The sequence below is a fragment of the Pelecanus crispus genome, chromosome 2, assembly GCF_030463565.1.
Source record: "Pelecanus crispus isolate bPelCri1 chromosome 2, bPelCri1.pri, whole genome shotgun sequence".
NCBI lineage: Eukaryota > Metazoa > Chordata > Aves > Pelecaniformes > Pelecanidae > Pelecanus > Pelecanus crispus.
This window is the reverse complement of record NC_134644.1, coordinates 128,257,843-128,275,080: the sequence shown is the minus strand read 5'-3', so window position 1 is coordinate 128,275,080 and position 17,238 is coordinate 128,257,843. Positions and strand designations below refer to the sequence as shown.

The 17,238-nt window shown below is 49.2% G+C and overlaps 2 protein-coding genes across 2 annotated transcripts in view; one reads left to right on the top strand and one right to left on the bottom strand.

Moving 5' to 3' along the window:
* The first annotated feature begins 5,565 nt into the window (after window positions 1-5,565).
* CEBPD (CCAAT enhancer binding protein delta) lies at window positions 5,566-6,594 on the top strand. Its single transcript, XM_075704706.1, has one exon. It carries the CDS (start codon window positions 5,566-5,568, stop codon window positions 6,592-6,594), a length of 1,029 nt encoding a protein of 342 aa, XP_075560821.1.
* A 2,437-nt stretch (window positions 6,595-9,031) lies between these two features.
* Window positions 9,032-17,238, bottom strand: part of SPIDR (scaffold protein involved in DNA repair) — a 207,322-nt gene continuing 199,115 nt past the window's right edge. Inside the window, exons 17-20 of the mRNA XM_075704705.1 lie at window positions 13,925-14,018; window positions 12,320-12,434; window positions 11,764-11,817; window positions 9,032-9,163 (exon numbers count right to left, since the gene is read on the bottom strand). Coding sequence (XP_075560820.1) covers window positions 9,032-9,163; window positions 11,764-11,817; window positions 12,320-12,434; window positions 13,925-14,018 — 395 coding nt within the window. The remainder of the gene's footprint in view (window positions 9,164-11,763; window positions 11,818-12,319; window positions 12,435-13,924; window positions 14,019-17,238) is intronic.

Genomic DNA, 17,238 nt, shown 5'->3' with positions numbered 1-17,238 from the left:
CGCCACCGCCCCCAATTTAAATGTCAGCGTGAGGTGCCTGTGGCTGAGAGGTGGTACAGCACCAGCGCCCCTCGGGGCACGGGAAGGAGCCTACGAGCTCGCCGCAAGCCCGATGAATTAGGCTTGCGTTCAGCCATGGAATAAGGAATTTCCTACAGCTCTTCTGGCCTCACGCTGAAAGGTTTGGCCAACCGCTTCCTGAAGTCAGGTAATTAAGCGTCTACACTGAGAGACACTTCTCCCCAGACTTCACATTTTTCAAAATTGGGGTGTTAAAATAAGGATTTATTACTGCTGCTTTAAAACCCTTTCCCCTCACAAGTACTGAAGGTGAGGGTCTGCCGGGTCCCTTCATTAACACCGTGTCCCTCATTTGGAAATGACCTGGCTTTCAAAAATTTGATTTTTAAGCGATGCGGCTTGTAAGAAATGGCAGATACGTAGAAAGGCTGCACCCTGGCAGCCACCCACAGCACCGAATGGTGTCACTAGTCGTGTTGTAAAGCTACCAAAGAGTTACATCTTACATTAAACCAACAGTGTCCAAAACAGAGTGTTTAGGGCGGTTTTGTTGCAAAGAGTTTTGGGAAGGAGTGGCCGTAAGGGACTGGAAAGGATTTGGTTACAGTTTCTATTGTATTTACAGGGTTTTTTGGTCTGCTTTTTTGTTTGCTTGGGGTTTTTTTCCTTTTTTGAGTAACGCTCCCTCTACCTGTCCATTAAATCCCAGTCAATTATACTGTGCAAGATTTCGTTCGGTGAGGCAGAAGATGTGACTTTGAGCTCACGAATCGTGTCCCTGCTGGGAAGTCATGCAAAACCAGTGCCAGGGAAAGGTCCAGAGCATCACCGAAGGGCGTGAGAAAAGGACGAGCGCAGGGTCTGAGGCGTTTCGCTGCTGCGGCGGCTCTTGGCCTCTCGGGAACCCAGGTACGGGGAAGGTTTAATTCAGCAGCCAGAAGTGGAGCTGAACAAACCCAGCCGGGGCTGGCACCGTCAGGGCTCAAACGCCCACAGGAAGTCAGAGGACAGAGTTTAAAAAGAGCTAGAAAGAAAAAATGCTTTCATTTACCGGCAAGTTAAACTGTGTCCAGTTTTGGGCCCCTCAGTACAAGAAGGACATTGAGGTGCTGGAGCATGTCCAGAGAAGGGCAACAAGGCTGGTGAAGGGTCTGGAGCACAGGCCTTATGAGGAGCGGCTGAGGGAACTGGGGTTGTTTAGCCTGGAGAAGGGGAGGCTGAGGGGAGACCTTATCGCTCTCTACAACTACCTGAAAGGAGGTTGTAGTGAGGTGGGTGTTGGTCTCTTCTCCCAAGTAGTTAGTGATAGGACGAGAGGAAATGGGCTTAAGCTGCGCCGGGGAGGTTTAGGTCGGAAATTAGGAGAAATTTCTTTACGGAAAGGGTGGTCAAGCATTGGAACAGGCTGCCCAGAGAGGTGGTGGAGTCACCATCCCTGGAAGTGTTCAAAAAACGGGTAGATGTGGCACTTTGGGACATGGTTTAGTCTGGTCTACCCTTGATTGGCTTAGAGTAGACTTGGTAGTGTGGGTTAACGGTTGGACTGGATGATCTTAAAGGTCTTTTCCAACCTAAACGATTCTATGATTCTAAGTTCTTCAGCCGCCGAGAGCGGGGTGGCCGCAGGCTGGGTCAGTGCAGTGGGCTGGCCCCGGTGAGTACAAGCGACGCAAAATGCCACTGCAGCCCTTCAAGACGAGCCCTGGCAGAGGTGGGCCAAGGGGGTAGGGAGGGTCGGTCTGGAGTCATTGTGCGGGCTCACGAGAGCCAACGCCAGCCTTGGGGAGGTACGGGCCCTCCCTAGGAACGTGTTGGCAGGTTTTTTTGACTCTTCCCCAAACAACTTGCACCTCCTCATCCGTATGTCCCGTTCCCCAGTTCGGCCCCCAAGCGCCGTTCCTGGCCTCTGGCTGTGGAAGGGAACCATCGCTGCGCTCCCGCTTCTTGTTGGGGGGAGGAGAAAACCAGGCAGGCCTCCCCTCCCTCTTCTTCCCCCTTGTCAGCCGCGTCTTTGTCACCAGCCAGCCAGCCTCTCCCTCCGAAACCCGCTGCTTCCACCCGGACGCGGCGTCCCTCCCACGGCTGCCTTGCCCCAGCCCACGAAGCCGGCAGGAGCCGGCGTCCTGCTGGCGCTGCCTCCGCCCCGCAGCACCCCAGGAGCAGAGAAGGGCTCCGCAGGGCCAGCCCAGCCTCGCCAGGCGCCCAGCCCCGCTGCCCCAAAATGTCCTGCACGTCTGGCTGGCTTGCCAGAGGCGAGCAGACTGGGAAGAGGATAGGGAGGATTAAAGCCAGGCTGAAGCATTGCCCCCTTTCCTCGCCTTCCCTGGGTGGCCTGGCCCCCATTTATCAGGAAAAACTAGTAAAAAATACAGTGTGATTTAATTCCTGTCCCTGGAGGGCTCAGGGTCCTGGCACTTCTTTGGGATTCAGAGCCGGCACTCAAGCAATTTAAAGTTTCATCTTGTCTCTGTAAAGGTTTCTTAGAGAAAGGTTTCTTGTCCTTTCTCTCCAGCTGCAAATGCTCCTCTCTCCTTGATTTGGAGCAGGAGCCTCAAACAGGTTCTAGACAAAAATATTCAGAAATTCAGATGCTCAGATGTTTCCTACTGCTGTTTAAAAGTTAGCGGAGCCCAGAGAGAAGCCATGATTTGGTGGGTCAGGTGCTCAGCAGGTGAGGGAATCAAGGGCCTGTCTCTGCTTCAATAAATGAAATTATTTATGCAAACGGGAACAGATTCAGCTGCCAAGATGTCAGACAAATCCACCCCAGGCACGTCTGGCACGGCCATAGTCCTGCCTGCAGCCCCGCGCTTTGGTGAGCGCCAAGTGTCACTTGCTGCCCCGCTCCTGGGCGCTTCGCTGCCGGTGCAGCACCACCCCAGGGCTTCGCACCCCGCACGGCACATGGGGGAACCCACCGGAACGCGCGCCTGAAACCACGCATCTCCATTAAGCTCAGCAACAAACGCGAGCAACTCGCCTCCCAGGGAACAGCTCTCGCTGCTTGGTTTTGGGGGACAGGTGGTGACAGGGCTGACCGTGAGCTCTGAAGACGCCTCCGGGTCCTGACGACACCGTGAGCGAAGCTGCACCCTTCACAACGGGGCTTAGGCGTGACATGGGTGGCACATATTGGGGCTTACACAGGGCTTCCATGCCAGCAGCTCGCTGGTTACCGAGGGATTTTGAGAATGGCAGGGTGCCCAGCGGCAGCCGGGTGACCTGGCTGTGCATCGCATCTGTTTTTTGGGGTAACACGTGATGGGCGTTCAATGAGACCGTTCGGGCCGGTGCGGTTGCACACCAGCACCATCTGATGACCAGCTGCCCTTTGGGGCTAAAGGACTTCAGCGAGCTGAAAGTGTCTAACGCAGTTCCACGTCCAAGCAGCTAAATGAGATGCTTTCCAAGACAAATTGTAATTTTACGGCTACGACAGATGAGCTGTAGCGCCTTCCAGCCATCAACAGACCCTCTCACAGAGCAAGGGAGAGAGAGGGCGTCACTGCCTTGCATTTCTGAACTACCTTCCCACGCTTCATGCACCCACCTCTCCACATTTCATGCAGAGAAAAAAGGTCCAGGAGCAGCACGCGACGGTCGCGGCTCCCCGCCGGACAGCCCGGCCAAGGGCAATGGCGTGGAGTCACGGGGACGTGAATGCACCCCAGTGCTGGAGGGCAGAAAGTAACAACATGCAGAACTGGTTTTGGGCCATATTATTTTTTGACGCTGTGGAAAAGGAAAATTTTTTGCGCCACCACAAAACCCAAAAAAAAAGCAACCACTTCTTGTGTCGCTGTCGAGTTCAGCGCTTAATGCTCACGTAGAGAGGGGTTGCATGATCAAACCCCTGATGAGCAAAGCAAATCAAGTTTCTTTTTAACGCACCATCCCCCTGGGGTTAGCTGCAACACTCGAGTTAAAAGCACAGCAAAGCCCCTCCACGCCAAACCTTACCTGCCAGCCGCAAAGCCTCACCTGCCAGGCGGAGCACGCTCATCCTCATCCCACAAGCCTTCCCACGAGGACTTTATGGCCAAAAGGCGAGCGTGTACCAGTCTTGTCCCAACTATTTATGTTAAAATACACACCCTTTGATAAACAGCTGCCTTACTGCAACAGCTGCGGTAGCAGCAGATGGAGCCCTGCCCGGAGCGCGGCAGCAGGCCTGGCTGCCCAAGGGCTGGCATGACCGGCACGTACCCATGGTCCCCCCCCCAAAAAAAAACCCCAGCACCTCTGAGCGGCAGAGCGCTCCACAGGGCACAGCTTCACGCCCGTGGTGTCAGCTGAGCGCTGGGCTGAAAAGTCAGTGGCTGGGCTAGTCCTACCCAAGCTAAATAGCTGGGTCTCCTGGAAAATTAAAAAAAAAAAAAAAAAAACCACCAAAAAAAATGGAAAAGGGAGTCTTAAAATAGAGTTTTCTAAAGAGGTTTGTGTGTGTGTGTGGTTTTCTTTTGTAATTTGGTCAACGGAGCACCTGGGGGTGAAGCCAGGGGTTTTTCTCAAGTGTTTCATGTAACTGGAAACCGTAGCATTTCACGCATTCGAACTGAAAATCTTCTCATTTTGCTGATATTTGCCAATTCAATAGGAGCAGCTTACTGGATGCGAGGGGGTTGGGAGCGCGTTGAGCACTCTACCGTGAGGTTTTAAGAAGAGCCTTCGCTTCACGCAGGCAGCAGGAGGGGAGCCTCGGGAGGGCGCTAGGGTGATGCACACAGACACGCGTGGGGCAGGCAGCATCTTTTTTTTTATTTATTATTTTATTTTTTATTTTTTTTTTTTCTTCTCCCCCCCGTATCGCCTCATCCGAGAGGCCGCTGGGGAAGCGCGTGTTGGGGTGGGGTAAAAAAAATTGAGCTTTTTCTACCAGCTTTTTCGCTGCCCCCTGTGGAAAGAAGCCCGGAAAAGGGAAAATTAACGCTGAAGTGGAGGGGGGGAGACGGTACCGGCGTCGGGGCTGCCCTCCTTGGGGACGGGACGGTGCGGGGAGGGGGCAGGCGCCCCAAAAGGGGCGCCTGCCCCCTCCCCGCACCGTCCCGTCCCCCCGGGGGGGCCGCCCCCGACCGCGGTCACCCTCCACCGGGAGGCGGGAGCTCTCCGGGGCGGGAGCCCTGCCTCCGCGACCGCGCACCCCACCCGCTCCCGCCCCCGGGTCCCCGGGGGTGCCGGGAACACTCGTTCCCCGTCATTGGGGCAGGAGGCGGGGCCGGCGCCGTATAAGAAGCGACCGAGCGGGCGTTTCGCTCCCAGGTCCACAGACGCCCTTGCCCCATCCCCGCCCTCCTCTCGCTGAGCACGGCGTGACCCGAACCCGCGGATCGACCCCGGCGGGGAGGCGAGGGGACGGCGGCAGGACGAGCGGGAGCAGCAGGACGAGCAGTAGCAGTAGCAGCAGTACCAGCAGCACCAGCAGCAGCCGCGCTCCCCACCTGCCCGTGGCGGAGGCTGGAGCTGCGATCGTCGGGGAGCGGCGCTTGGTGCCCGCGGCCCGGAGCCCCTGCGCCGCGGCCGTGCGGCGCCGCGTCCCGCTCGCCCATGAGCGCCGCCGCTCTCTACAGCCTGGACTCCCCGGCATGTTATAAGAGCTGGTGCCTGGAGCCCGCCAACTTCTACGACGCCAAGGTGGGCAGCGGCGGCGGGCCGGGCCCCGCCTGCAAGCCGGGGAGCCGCGGCGGCTGCGGGATGAGCGGCGAGGAGGCGGGCGGCGGCCTGGGGGGCAGCGGCACCAACCTGGCGGAGCTGAGCGCCGCCGCCCCGGCCATGTACGAGGACGAGAGCGCCATCGACTTCAGCTCCTACATCGACTCCATGTCGGCCGTGCCCAACCTGGAGCTGTGCAACGACGAGCTCTTCGCCGACCTCTTCAACAGCAACCAGAAGCCCGAGCGGGGCGGGGACTACGGCGAGTACCTGCCGCCGGGCGGCGGCGCCGGCCGCGACCCCGCCAAGGACCTCGGCGCTGCCATGACCACCCTGCTGGGCGCCGAGCCCCGCACCGCCTCCTCCTCCTCCTCCTCCTCCTCTTCCTCCTCCTCCTCCTCCTCCTCCTCCTCCCGCGGCGCCCTGAAGCAGGAGCCGGACTGGAGCGACAGCGACCTCTCCTCCTCGCTGCTGCCCTCGCAGATCGCCACCTGCGCCCAGACCATCATGAACCTGAGCGGGCAGCCCACGCCGCCCACCTCCCCCGAGCCGCCGGGCAGCAGCTCCCCCTCCAGCTGCAGCACCCGCTCCCCGGGCCCCGCCGCCGCCTCGGCGCAGGGCGTCCCGCCGCCGGCCGCCCCCGGCGGGAAGGAGCGGGGCGGCAAGAAGTGCGTGGACAGGTTTAGCCCCGAGTACCGGCAGCGCCGGGAGCGCAACAACATCGCCGTGCGCAAGAGCCGCGACAAGGCGAAGCGGCGCAACCAGGAGATGCAGCAGAAGCTGCTGGAGCTCTCGGCCGAGAACGAGCGGCTGCACAAGAAGATCGAGCAGCTCACCCGGGACTTGACCAGCCTCCGGCACTTCTTCAAGCAGCTGCCCAGCGCCTCCTTCCTGCAGCCCGGCTCGGGCACCGACTGCCGGTAACCGGGGGGGAGCGGGACGGAGAGACGGACTCCGGGAGACGTGGATAAATACCTCAGAGGGCCGGGCCGGGCCGGGCCGAGCCTGTGCGGGGCCGGGCCGCGGCGCCCCGGGCCGGGCCGGGCGCGGGGAGGAGGCGCGAAGCCGCCGTGGGACCCCGCCGGCCGCTTCCTGAATGTTGTAGCGACGTGGGGCGACGCCGGGGTCTTTCACCACGGAACGTGCAAGAAAAAAAAAAAAAAAAGAAAAAAAAAAAAAAGGGAAAAAAGCTAAATATCTTCTTTTTTTTTTTTTTTTTTTCCTCTCCCCTTAAATTATTTTTGTAATGGTAGTTTTCGTCTTTTCTACATTTTACTCATACCGATGCAGCTATGGTACATCTGTTAAAATGATTCAAAACCCCATGTATTTTAGACAGTAGGATGAAGAGAAAAAAAAAAAAAGACTGAGCATGCTCGACCTTTTATATCAGTTTTTACGGCATTTCTAATAATAATAATAATAAAAAAAAGGTTAAATCAACCCTCCTCTCGTTTGCTCTGTGTCTCGAAAGCAGCGGGTCGGCGGCGGCAGATGTCGCCACGGGGGGAAGCTTCCAGCAGCTGAAACAGGGGGTGAGGGCAAGGCGGGGTGAGGTGCACCGCATTTTTATTTTCCGAAGCAGCCGAAGGGCGATGCAACGGTGGGAATACCTGGCACTGTCGCACGTGGCGGTTACAAAGCCGGCTTTTCCCCCGGGAGTTGCATGGCTGTGCCGGAATGCCGAGCCGGTGGCTGCTGCTGCGCTGACGGAGGGCCAAGCAGCAGCTGCACAGCAAGAGGGGCTGCTCTTTGGCCAGGGCTCTTCCAGAAACATAGCGGTATTAAAGTATGCATGAACACAAGAACACCGTTAGTTAAAATTCCTGGTTGTTAAAAAAAAAAAAAAACAAACCAACCCGCTCGAAGTGGTTTGCACGCGGGACGGTGTGAAGCGTGAACTGCGTTGGAGCCAGCCGCGTGTTGCCCACCCGCGCCCCAGCCCGCTGTGGGCTCTGGCCGGGCGGGAGCCGGCCACTTTCACTGACCACTGCTAGTGAAAGTGAGAGCAGGCGACACCGCCGAGCTCTGAGCGAGCGCGGTATTATGAAAGGTTGGGCAACTCGGCTGAATTTTGACAGTGCACGCACAAAGGTGACAGCACCTGTAGGGCGCTGGCGGAAAAATGGCCTGGGAGGACAGGCACCGCCAGCAGCCAGTGCTTTTCGAGGGAGGGCGAGCTCGCGGGCTTCCAAGGGGCCACCCTGGTCGCACACAGGGCCGCGTCCTCTACGCAGGAATGGGCTGACGTCCCCTTTTTCCTTACAGGGAGGCGGGTAAGAGACTGAAAGAGGCGGCGGAGGGGGAAGAAGGGGGCATTCAAAAGCTGGCTCGCTCCTTCAGTAATCGTGACGTGTATAAGACTTTCCACCGTCGGCCTCAGCTGCAGGAACGATCGGTATTAGCAACAAGTTTGCTGTTCCTTTTCTGCTGGGTAATCGCACACCGGACCTGCGCAAAACCATTCATTCCTCCTCCTCTGACCTGTATGGGGTTTTTTAAATACCGTGAAAGTGGAAGGGGGGAAAAAAAAAGAAAAATCTAATCTCTGACCGAACGCTTACATTAATTCTTGCACCTCAAACAATGCACACACAGGAAGATTTTGATATTATTTTTCTGATCTGTTATCCATGTCCCTGTACAGTCATGGTGAGCATAGTTGGGTGGCCTACAAAGCAGTTTGCTCGTTACCCATAACAGAAACTACGTAAGGGAACACCCGCTTTGTGGGAAGCTACAGGTAACACGGCACTTCTATGCTTAGAGACCAATTAGCCATAAAACGTTAACTTCGTACATGCTCGACACTTCAAAACACAAGCTTCGGTCAAATCTACGTCTTTATAACATTTATTGCGAGGTGATCACGAACGTTACAACTCAGAATTCGCGCGCAACGCGGTGTTTTGCGGCTGGCGGTACGTCCGGAATCCGCTGATAAAACTCAGCTTAGACCAATGTTCACCGCCTATAGCAAGGTATTTATTTCACTAGTATCAGTAAAATATTTTCCATCGCCATGTAATAAATACAGTATTATAAAAAAAATATTCACAAGCGTTCAAAACTTCCAGAACAAGACGTTTTACGTACACAAACAGCAAACGCGCCAGAGAACTGTATTCTTAGATTCTGAACTGATCCAAAAAAGAAGAGTTCAGAAAGTTGAACAGATTTTTTTTTTAATACAGGTTGGGGGTTTTTTTTCAGCGTTAGCACAATGTGCTTTGTAAATCACGGTTTTAATAAATGATCTTAACACTTATCACACTTGCATTATACATTATCTGTGGCACTAGTTAACAGATAACCACATTACAAAGTCCACAGATAGTGTAGTAGCTGACTGGAGTTCAGCTCAGTGTCTTGCTGCTGCTTCCAGAAGAACAATTTCCTCCAGTGCAACGCAGTTGGGGTGGCTGGTTACGGAGTGGACGAAGCAGTTCAATAACCCCACCTCCTTTCCCAGCACGCTCTGCACCTCATAACTCTGCAGTGATAAAAGCATGTTGATTAAAACAAACAGTCCTGGACATTCTGTTCTAAGCAGCATTCGGCCGTGAAGATGCCGGGGGTAAGGTCCTCTTCCAACAGACAATTTTTTTTTAAGGACTCAAAAAGAAAGGTGCATTAGAATTGATGGAAGGAATGAATACACGGCATTTTCGATAATTAGATCTCACTCCTGCTTAAAGTGCTGCTTCCCTACCAGGCTTTTAAAAATGAGCCGTTTAAAAACAAGAAGCTGCTCTGACTTTGAACTCAATTTTGCTGAAGCACAACCTACGTGCGCTCCCTTGGTCTAGCTTTCTGACACTCGTAGGATTTCACACGTGCTAGCGATGTGTATATACATACTATATATCAAATACCTTAGCTAACGAGCAGATCCACTAAAGGAAAAATGATTTTGTAAGTCTTTTCATGCCCCCCCCCCGCCTTTAACTTTGCGTTTATCGTGCACCCTTTACGATCACCAGCACCTACACACTCCCTTCTGTTTAATGATCCCACGAGTTGTGCCTGAGCGAATTCGCAGACACTGTATTCTGCGTGGAGGAGAGGGGTGTGAGGCTGCGATGATTCTCTAAGAGGAGACAGCACGTTAACAGAAGAACTGGTAAGGCCGATGGCCGATACCTCGCTTGAGAGGGTATCTATCTCGGACGGCAGGTTTACATCCATTTCCTTCCTCAGTGGGACGTGCCTACGAGCAGCCTCTGACCATGCCCCCCGCTTTCATCTGGGCTGTGCGTTTGTACAGGTATGCGATACCCACGTCTGCTGCCTGGTTCAAGGTATAAACCACCCCGTCCTTTTTTTTTCCTAGATTATTTTTACCCCAGACCGGTTCTGCAGTCCAATTCACCGTGCAGCTGCACAAACAGCTATACTGGTGTAACAAGAAGGGCTGCCACAAGGTAAGGAAAAAGTGGCCAGGGCCAGCAACGGCTAAAACCAACCCCCCTGCCAAAAGAAGTGATTACAAAGCTATACTCTTAGAAACTTTAGCAGCACTGGCAAAAAAATGCCACCTCAAGTGGTATTTCTTGTGCTTAATCTTTGTTGAGATGTGCTGCTTTCTAAAATGCAGCGGTTCAAAGATGGAAAAGCTTATGAAAAAAAAAAAAGGAAAAAATTATCCCTGCATTTCAACTAGGGAAAAAAATGTTTCTAAGTTGCCAGACTTCTAAATACTAGCATTATAAAAATTGAAACAAGAAAAAGAGGTTGTTTGAATTCTAGTAACTCGAAAAAGAACTACGTTTTGTCAGTCTGTAACCAAAACAGACACATACTGGAAAACTTAGCAAGACTTAACTGCTATTAAAAGAGCAAACACATTTTGGAAATTTCTTTTAGCTCTTTGCTTAAATGAAACATACACCCTCCAGCATAAGAGAAAACATTTACAATTTCAGAGAAATGTTCCACTTGAAAAATTATCCATCAATCCCATTAAAACCATGGAGCACATAACAGCAAAATGCTAGGAGACTGTGTAAGATAAGGAGAGCAAAATGACCCCAAGACACGTCGCCTAACTGAAGACACTTAACTGGGATGATTAAACCAGACAACGAGCTGACCTTTGCTCCCTTCCACATGCAATGGAGAGGGGAGGCATCTCGGGATCCTAATTGGGCTTAATCACCCTCTGAAGGTGACGCTCCTTCGCTGCTGACCATCCCGCAGCCAATGCCAGCCCGGCACCGAGCCGGGTGCCTCCCTCACCCGCAATAAATCTGGGCACCGTCCCAAATGTCAGGGTTCTTCTCCTATCTCAGATTAAAGGAATAACTACTTCACAATTACATAAACTGTACTTTCGCCCCTGGATCCCCGCGGCTTATGCATGTTTCATTCATACAATTATAAAGTATTATCTTGCATGCGTTTTGCAAATTTCTCTACTGTTACCACCTGCCAGTAATTTCATGGTTGTGCTATTAGAAAGTAGTTGGGGTTTATAGGGTTTGGAAGACCATCCCAAAAAGATGGGATGCTTGGACTGTATCTTTGCTGTCTTTGGATCCTCAGCCAGAAAATGGAGTAAAGCCCAGCACTGCTCGTCGCAGCTCTGAATGTCTGCACATAGTGCTATTTACAGATAGCTCTGCAGATCCGCAGCTGAGCTAAAGCTGTCTGCACGTCCCATCTGCGGCGTCCCTCTTCTAAAAAGGAGGGCGTCAGCCTGATGAGAGTCACGCAATAGCAGGGCATCAGCAGGTGGAAGGAGGGCTGGCCAAAGGGTGCAGCCCACTCAAATCCCAGGCTGGACAGGAGAAAAAAAATCATTATTTCTAGGGAATTCTCCTACTGCTCCTAGTGCAGTTCTGAAACGAGCTGCCTGGAAAGGCAGAATCTCCATCCTGGAGGCTTTCAAGACCCTGCTAGCCAAAGTCATGGCTGACCTGCCCGTGCTTTGGCAATAGCCCAGTGTGAGTGGCAGGTCGGACGATGACCTCCAGGAGTCCCTTCCGTTTCAATGATTCGAGTATCTTCCCACCTGATTCACGTCTCCTTTACTCCGCCTCTACAGCAAGCTACGTAGTTTAACTTTTTTTTGTCAACATTCATTATACCTACCCCATCCTCACTGGCGGAGGACATCAGGAGAGAAGAGATTGTCCTTTGTAACAGCTGGAATGAGAAAATTAACAGGTTTTGTTCATGACAAAAATCTTATGTATGCAAAGATGTTCTGTTCGCAGGTTAAAACAGTCACATTGAACAAAGATTTTCATTTTAATATAGAATGGTTTCATTTCTCTGGCCAAGAAAGCAGAGGAAAGGTGACACACAAGATGTTCGTACTGGGAGTCTAAAAATACGTGTTCCTTTTAGGCTGTGGAGACTGAGGTTTCCCAAGGCCCAACCCACCAAAGCCCTTCAGCTGGACAATAAAACAGTTTGCAAACCTCAGGGTGAACTCAATGACTGTATTATTTGAGTAAGATCTGGGAACTGGGTTCTTAGTCCAATGAAACACAAGTTTAGTATCAGATTAAATTACGGGATACTCTTACATCTTTCAATTTTTCTTCTGACAGAGCTGTTTATAAAAGTGTGGCTTACAGTACCTATGTGTCTACATACCTATCCTCACTGTAACCAATACACCGAAGCCCACTTCTTGCCATACCTTTACTTTTACTGTACTTTGAGATCGGGATGGACAACTCAAGAAGACTTCCAGCTGCATTTTCAAAACTGGTGAAATGACAACTTCAGAGCACTGGTTGCAATACAGCGATCCCCTGAAACACACAAATAATGATGAAAAACCATAGAGAAATGGAAAAGCTATCATTTGTAAATCAAAACACACAAAAAACCAGCTAGCTTATTCTCTAAAATACTTTGCTGGTAGACTTTTAGTAGGAAAGCCCTGGTAGAGATTCAGCTGATAATAGCAAATAGAGCTGTTCTTTTGGTAGAGCTAAGTAACTCTCTTGGAGGACCTAAACTCTTCTAGCAAAAGGATCTTCCTTTTGTAAGTTATGGCAACATGGGGGGAGGTTGCTATTTATAGTCATCCCACTTAAGCAAATATTAATATCATAACCTTCTAAAAGTTATGGCAAGAGAAAATTTGTAGTCTACATTTGGCCCAAGTGACATTGATTTAGGTCCTTGTTCAGCAAACGTTCAACATCTTCAGCGCACACTTAAGTCATATGCATAAAATTAAGCTCAGCTGTAAGCGCTTGTTGGAATAATGTCTTAAACAAATATCGATGCTACATTGTTCTCCAAATGAAGCAAAAGTGTCCTTCACAGTAGATATTTTTTTTTTAATGGCACTACACTACTGTGTGAACGTACACAGATCCTTACTTTCTGCATGATAGTGTAACATAGGGCAGCTTTTTTTTTTATTTTCAGCCTTTTCCCCCCGCCCCCGGAAGCTATACGTAACAAAGCATAAGCGGTAAAGCTTCTTATATTTAGGAAAATGTTATCTATTTCAATGGGATCAAACCCACCCAACTTCCCCTTAGGCTTTTTGTAAGCTTTTCCAGTAGAAAGAACCCCCCTTTCCTTCTTTTCACGCTCTGACTACTCTCTTATCCTCTTGTGGTTTTATCCCATCAGGTATCTCGGCCTCTGCAAGAGCAAGCTGGCTAGGCAGCTGAAGGGGAGGCTTTCCAAGAGCATGCCAGCGTGACGCAGGTTTAGCACTTCAGGTGGTAACAGGTCCTGTAGGATCAGTCTTCACATCTGGGACAGCTGTACTCCCAGAATTATTCAACATCCTTCTTAGAAAGGTTATCAATTTAATAGGTCTGAAACTCTTTCACATGTACGTGAATTACAGCAAAGATCACAGTTCAATATAAAAATGAGGTGAATTGGTGGTACACAGGGTAACACGGTAGGGTAGACAAACACAAGAAGCTACTTTTAAAGGAGCTTAAAACCAGACCTGTGTTTTATATGGATGTTTATTAAAACTAATATTATAATGCAGTGGGCTATGAAATCTTTATAAGCAATACTTTAAGATTAGTTTGGAAAAAAAGTGATAACTGCAAATTCAAACCACTTCATATCTACTTTTATCTTTCTTAATAAATTAATCTAACCTTGCAGGTTTTATCAGTTCATCAGCAATAAAAATACTACGTCTTGGTTCTAGGAAGGAACAAAGTGCAGCCTGTGCCTGCAGGAGTCATTGCATCACCTATTGCTGTTATGGCTACATCTGCAAAACACCTGGAGTGCTCCAGAGCATGCTGACTCTCACCTGTCCTGGGGACACAGTTCCAACTTTCCATTGCCACATCTGTCGCATGTAGGCCAGGAGAAAGCAGTGCTCTCATTAACTCCAACAACAGTACCTAAAGAAAATGAAATTCTTACAAAATACTAACAGCAAACTAGCAAACACAGTCACTCCTGGCTTCACAGCAGGTTTCTTTCTGGATCCTTTCTGACCCTCAGCTGAAGAATAAGACTGGTCGGAGCAAGCATCAGCTCTTCCAGCAATCTCACTCCCTTTCTCCTTCGTCCCTCCAACAAGGGATGACAGTATGGCAGTGTGTTACATTCTAAAAATACCAGATAATTGATAATTAACTTTCCAAACGAGTTCAGTTCTTTTGGTTTGGGTTTTCTTGTTTTTCTGATTTGTTTTTGTTTGTTTGTTTTCTTTCTGGTGCTCTGATGTTTCCCTGGCAATAAATAGCTATAAAAATCATCAGGTCAGATAACTTGGTATTTAGGAAACACAAACCGATGAGAAGACCCAATCCCTTCTGAAAACAACGATGCAGGTTAAATTCCATTAACAATGGAGTTATTCTTCATTTATACTGATTTAACAGAGATTAGATCTGGCCCACGGATTTAAGTGTGTGCCTAAGAAGGGAATGCCAAAGATACTTTGGACTAATACAAAGGGCCTTGCTAGTTTTGGCAAGAAAAAATATATTCAGAGTTTTATGAGAAGCCAATAAAGACTATATTATATTTTATGGTAACGATATGCTGAAATTATGAGCATTATTTATGGAGAAAATACTTCTAGGCATTTTGAAGCACACAAAGTGGATCACCTGTAAGAATGAAATTACACTAAAATAGACCCTCACTGGTACAACAGAAGTATAGACTAAAAATTCCAGCTCCTATTGAGCAAGAACCTCACAGTTTTCTACTACATTCAATAAAAGAAACCCTTGGAGACTAGGGAGCATTTACACTGCCTGGTCTGTAAGATAGGGCGTTAATCCCTTGCTTTCCTGGTTCTCCTGGGACAAGGATTGACAGGAAGGAGGGAGCTACACATAAACAACAAAACTGTAATTTTCTTTGGGATTCAAAGGACAGCAAGTCTGAAGATGAGGAAAAGTACTTCTCAAATACAACACTTATGACCCGATTTCTATCCATAAAACGAAACAACATGGATTTTACTGACAGAATAAGCAATTCTGTGCATTTTACCCCTTGGACTGTCACAGGAATAATTTTGATTCTGCAGTTTTTGTGATAAACTGGGAGTTTCCATCAGCACTTGCTACTACAAGGTAGGATGCTTTCTGCCACAGCATGGGCATGTTCCCCGTGTTCATGGAAAAGAAAAGCTACCAGTTAGTTTGCGGAGTATGTTTCCTTTTTCATTAAAAAATCATTTTAAAAACAAAACAAAACAAAATCCCCTTTTCTGCCAGATCTGTTTCTAAGCCTTTTAACTTTCCCCCCATTTGTGTGCCATATTGCAACTGCAGGATGCCAGTGCACAAGTAATACAAGTACATGTGAAAAAAATTAACCAGGATCATACTGACGAGATTATGTCGTGTGGAGAGGTTTATTCTGACGACAACATGGAGTGTCCTCGAGAAAACCACCAGAGATCAGTGAAGTCAGAACAAACACAACCGAAGGCGGCAACAGATTGACAGTCTTGTGCATGCTGCATACAAAGTGATTTCTCAAGTTTAAGCTGCTGAACTGCTGCACATCTTTGTCAAGACTCTAGATTTTGCTTGATGTTCACAAACCTTTCGGATATTTTCCTGAGAGCCTTCTTTTAAATGGAAATGCACATAGCCAAAATTCGATTTTTACCTCTAGTCTATTTTTATGGGTTGTGGCTGACATTATTAAGAAGAGACTGATAATAGGACAACACCTGGAAAAACAGGTCTCTGGTGAGGAATGCAAAGAAGGGCTGAGGATTAAAAGTAACACTCTGGTTGAAATGTTCAAAAAATGAATGTTGGTTTTTTTTCCCCCCCGGTAAGTTACCCTGATTAATGGACAGGAAGGGGAAAAGTTCAATCAAAGAGAGAAACATAGGTAAGCTGATTGACCCCATTTTGTTCACACTGTTAAGAGGGCAACTGAAAAAAAACCACCCCTGAGTAAGGGTGTTGGGTATGAAAATATCCAAGGTTGAAATTCAATCACTGGTGGTGAGTCATATACTAGGCAAATATCATTAATCAAGTAATATTCCCACATAACGTATGCGGTATGGACTAATTAGAATTTGCTCATAAGCATGGTTAAGGGGAAAAACAGTTCTGTGCAGTATGAACTGCCAAGACTTAAGTCATCCTGACTGCTACTATACAGCAAAAAGAGGTTAGGAATTACTTTGCAATGCATAGTGATAAGAAAATAAATCTATTAACCCTGAGCTCACAGGTGAGAACCGCAGACTCATCTTTAAAAGAATAATAAACTTTGCAGTAGAAAGCAACCACAGGTTTTCACTCATCTGTTGAAGCACAAGACACTCAAAACCAATGCCGATATGACTGAACCTCTCTGAAACAAGGATTTCTGACAAACTTAGCGGATCTGCTTGGATTGCAACATTGTCCTTTTAAAGCTGGGCCAGCTATAGAGTTGTACCAGGTTGCTCAGGACCCAGCTTTGAGCAGGAGTTAGGACTGGAGTTAGAACTTCAGAGGTTCCTTCCAACCTAACTTATCCTATTGATACACCTTCCAAAAAATGACCCATCTACCTAAAACCCAGCAGGCAGCATGGCCTGTGTCCCTCCCCAATCCTGGCACTCCTGGAAGCTCTGACACCGTGACCAATTGCTCTATCTGTGGATGGGGACTTGAATGACCACCTACATTTTTCAGCGGTTAAAAAGAAGTTTTTCTAGGGAAGGTTGAGCCTGCTGAATCCCTGAGAGCCATGAGGAGCAGCCATGACTGCAAAGGAGCAGGAAGGAGAACTACTTCAAGAAGGGGTAAAGCTTTTGCAGCCTTTTTGAGTGTTAGGTGAGAGAAGGCCCACATACAGCATACGTAGGTGACCAGAAGTACAGGAAGTGAAAGGAGGGCACAAAGAAAAAGAATGAATGAGGTAATACTGCTTCCCATTGAAAGCCAGACTAACAACTCTCTGAGTTAAGAGACAGAGACAGTGAGTGAATTTTAGAGATGATAATTTTTCCTTCATGGGTTACTCCATCAAACACATGTGCTCGCACCAACAAGGTAAGGTTAGTGCTATTCATTTCACTTCTTCAGTAGAAAGATGTAGGCAATAACCAACCGAATTCCAAAACACTAGATATATATCTTAAATGCT

Coding starts and splice junctions, on each gene's coding strand:
- CEBPD (XM_075704706.1), top strand. CDS start 5,566: ATGAGCGCCGCCGCTCTCTACAGCCTGGACTCCCCGGCATGTTATAAG.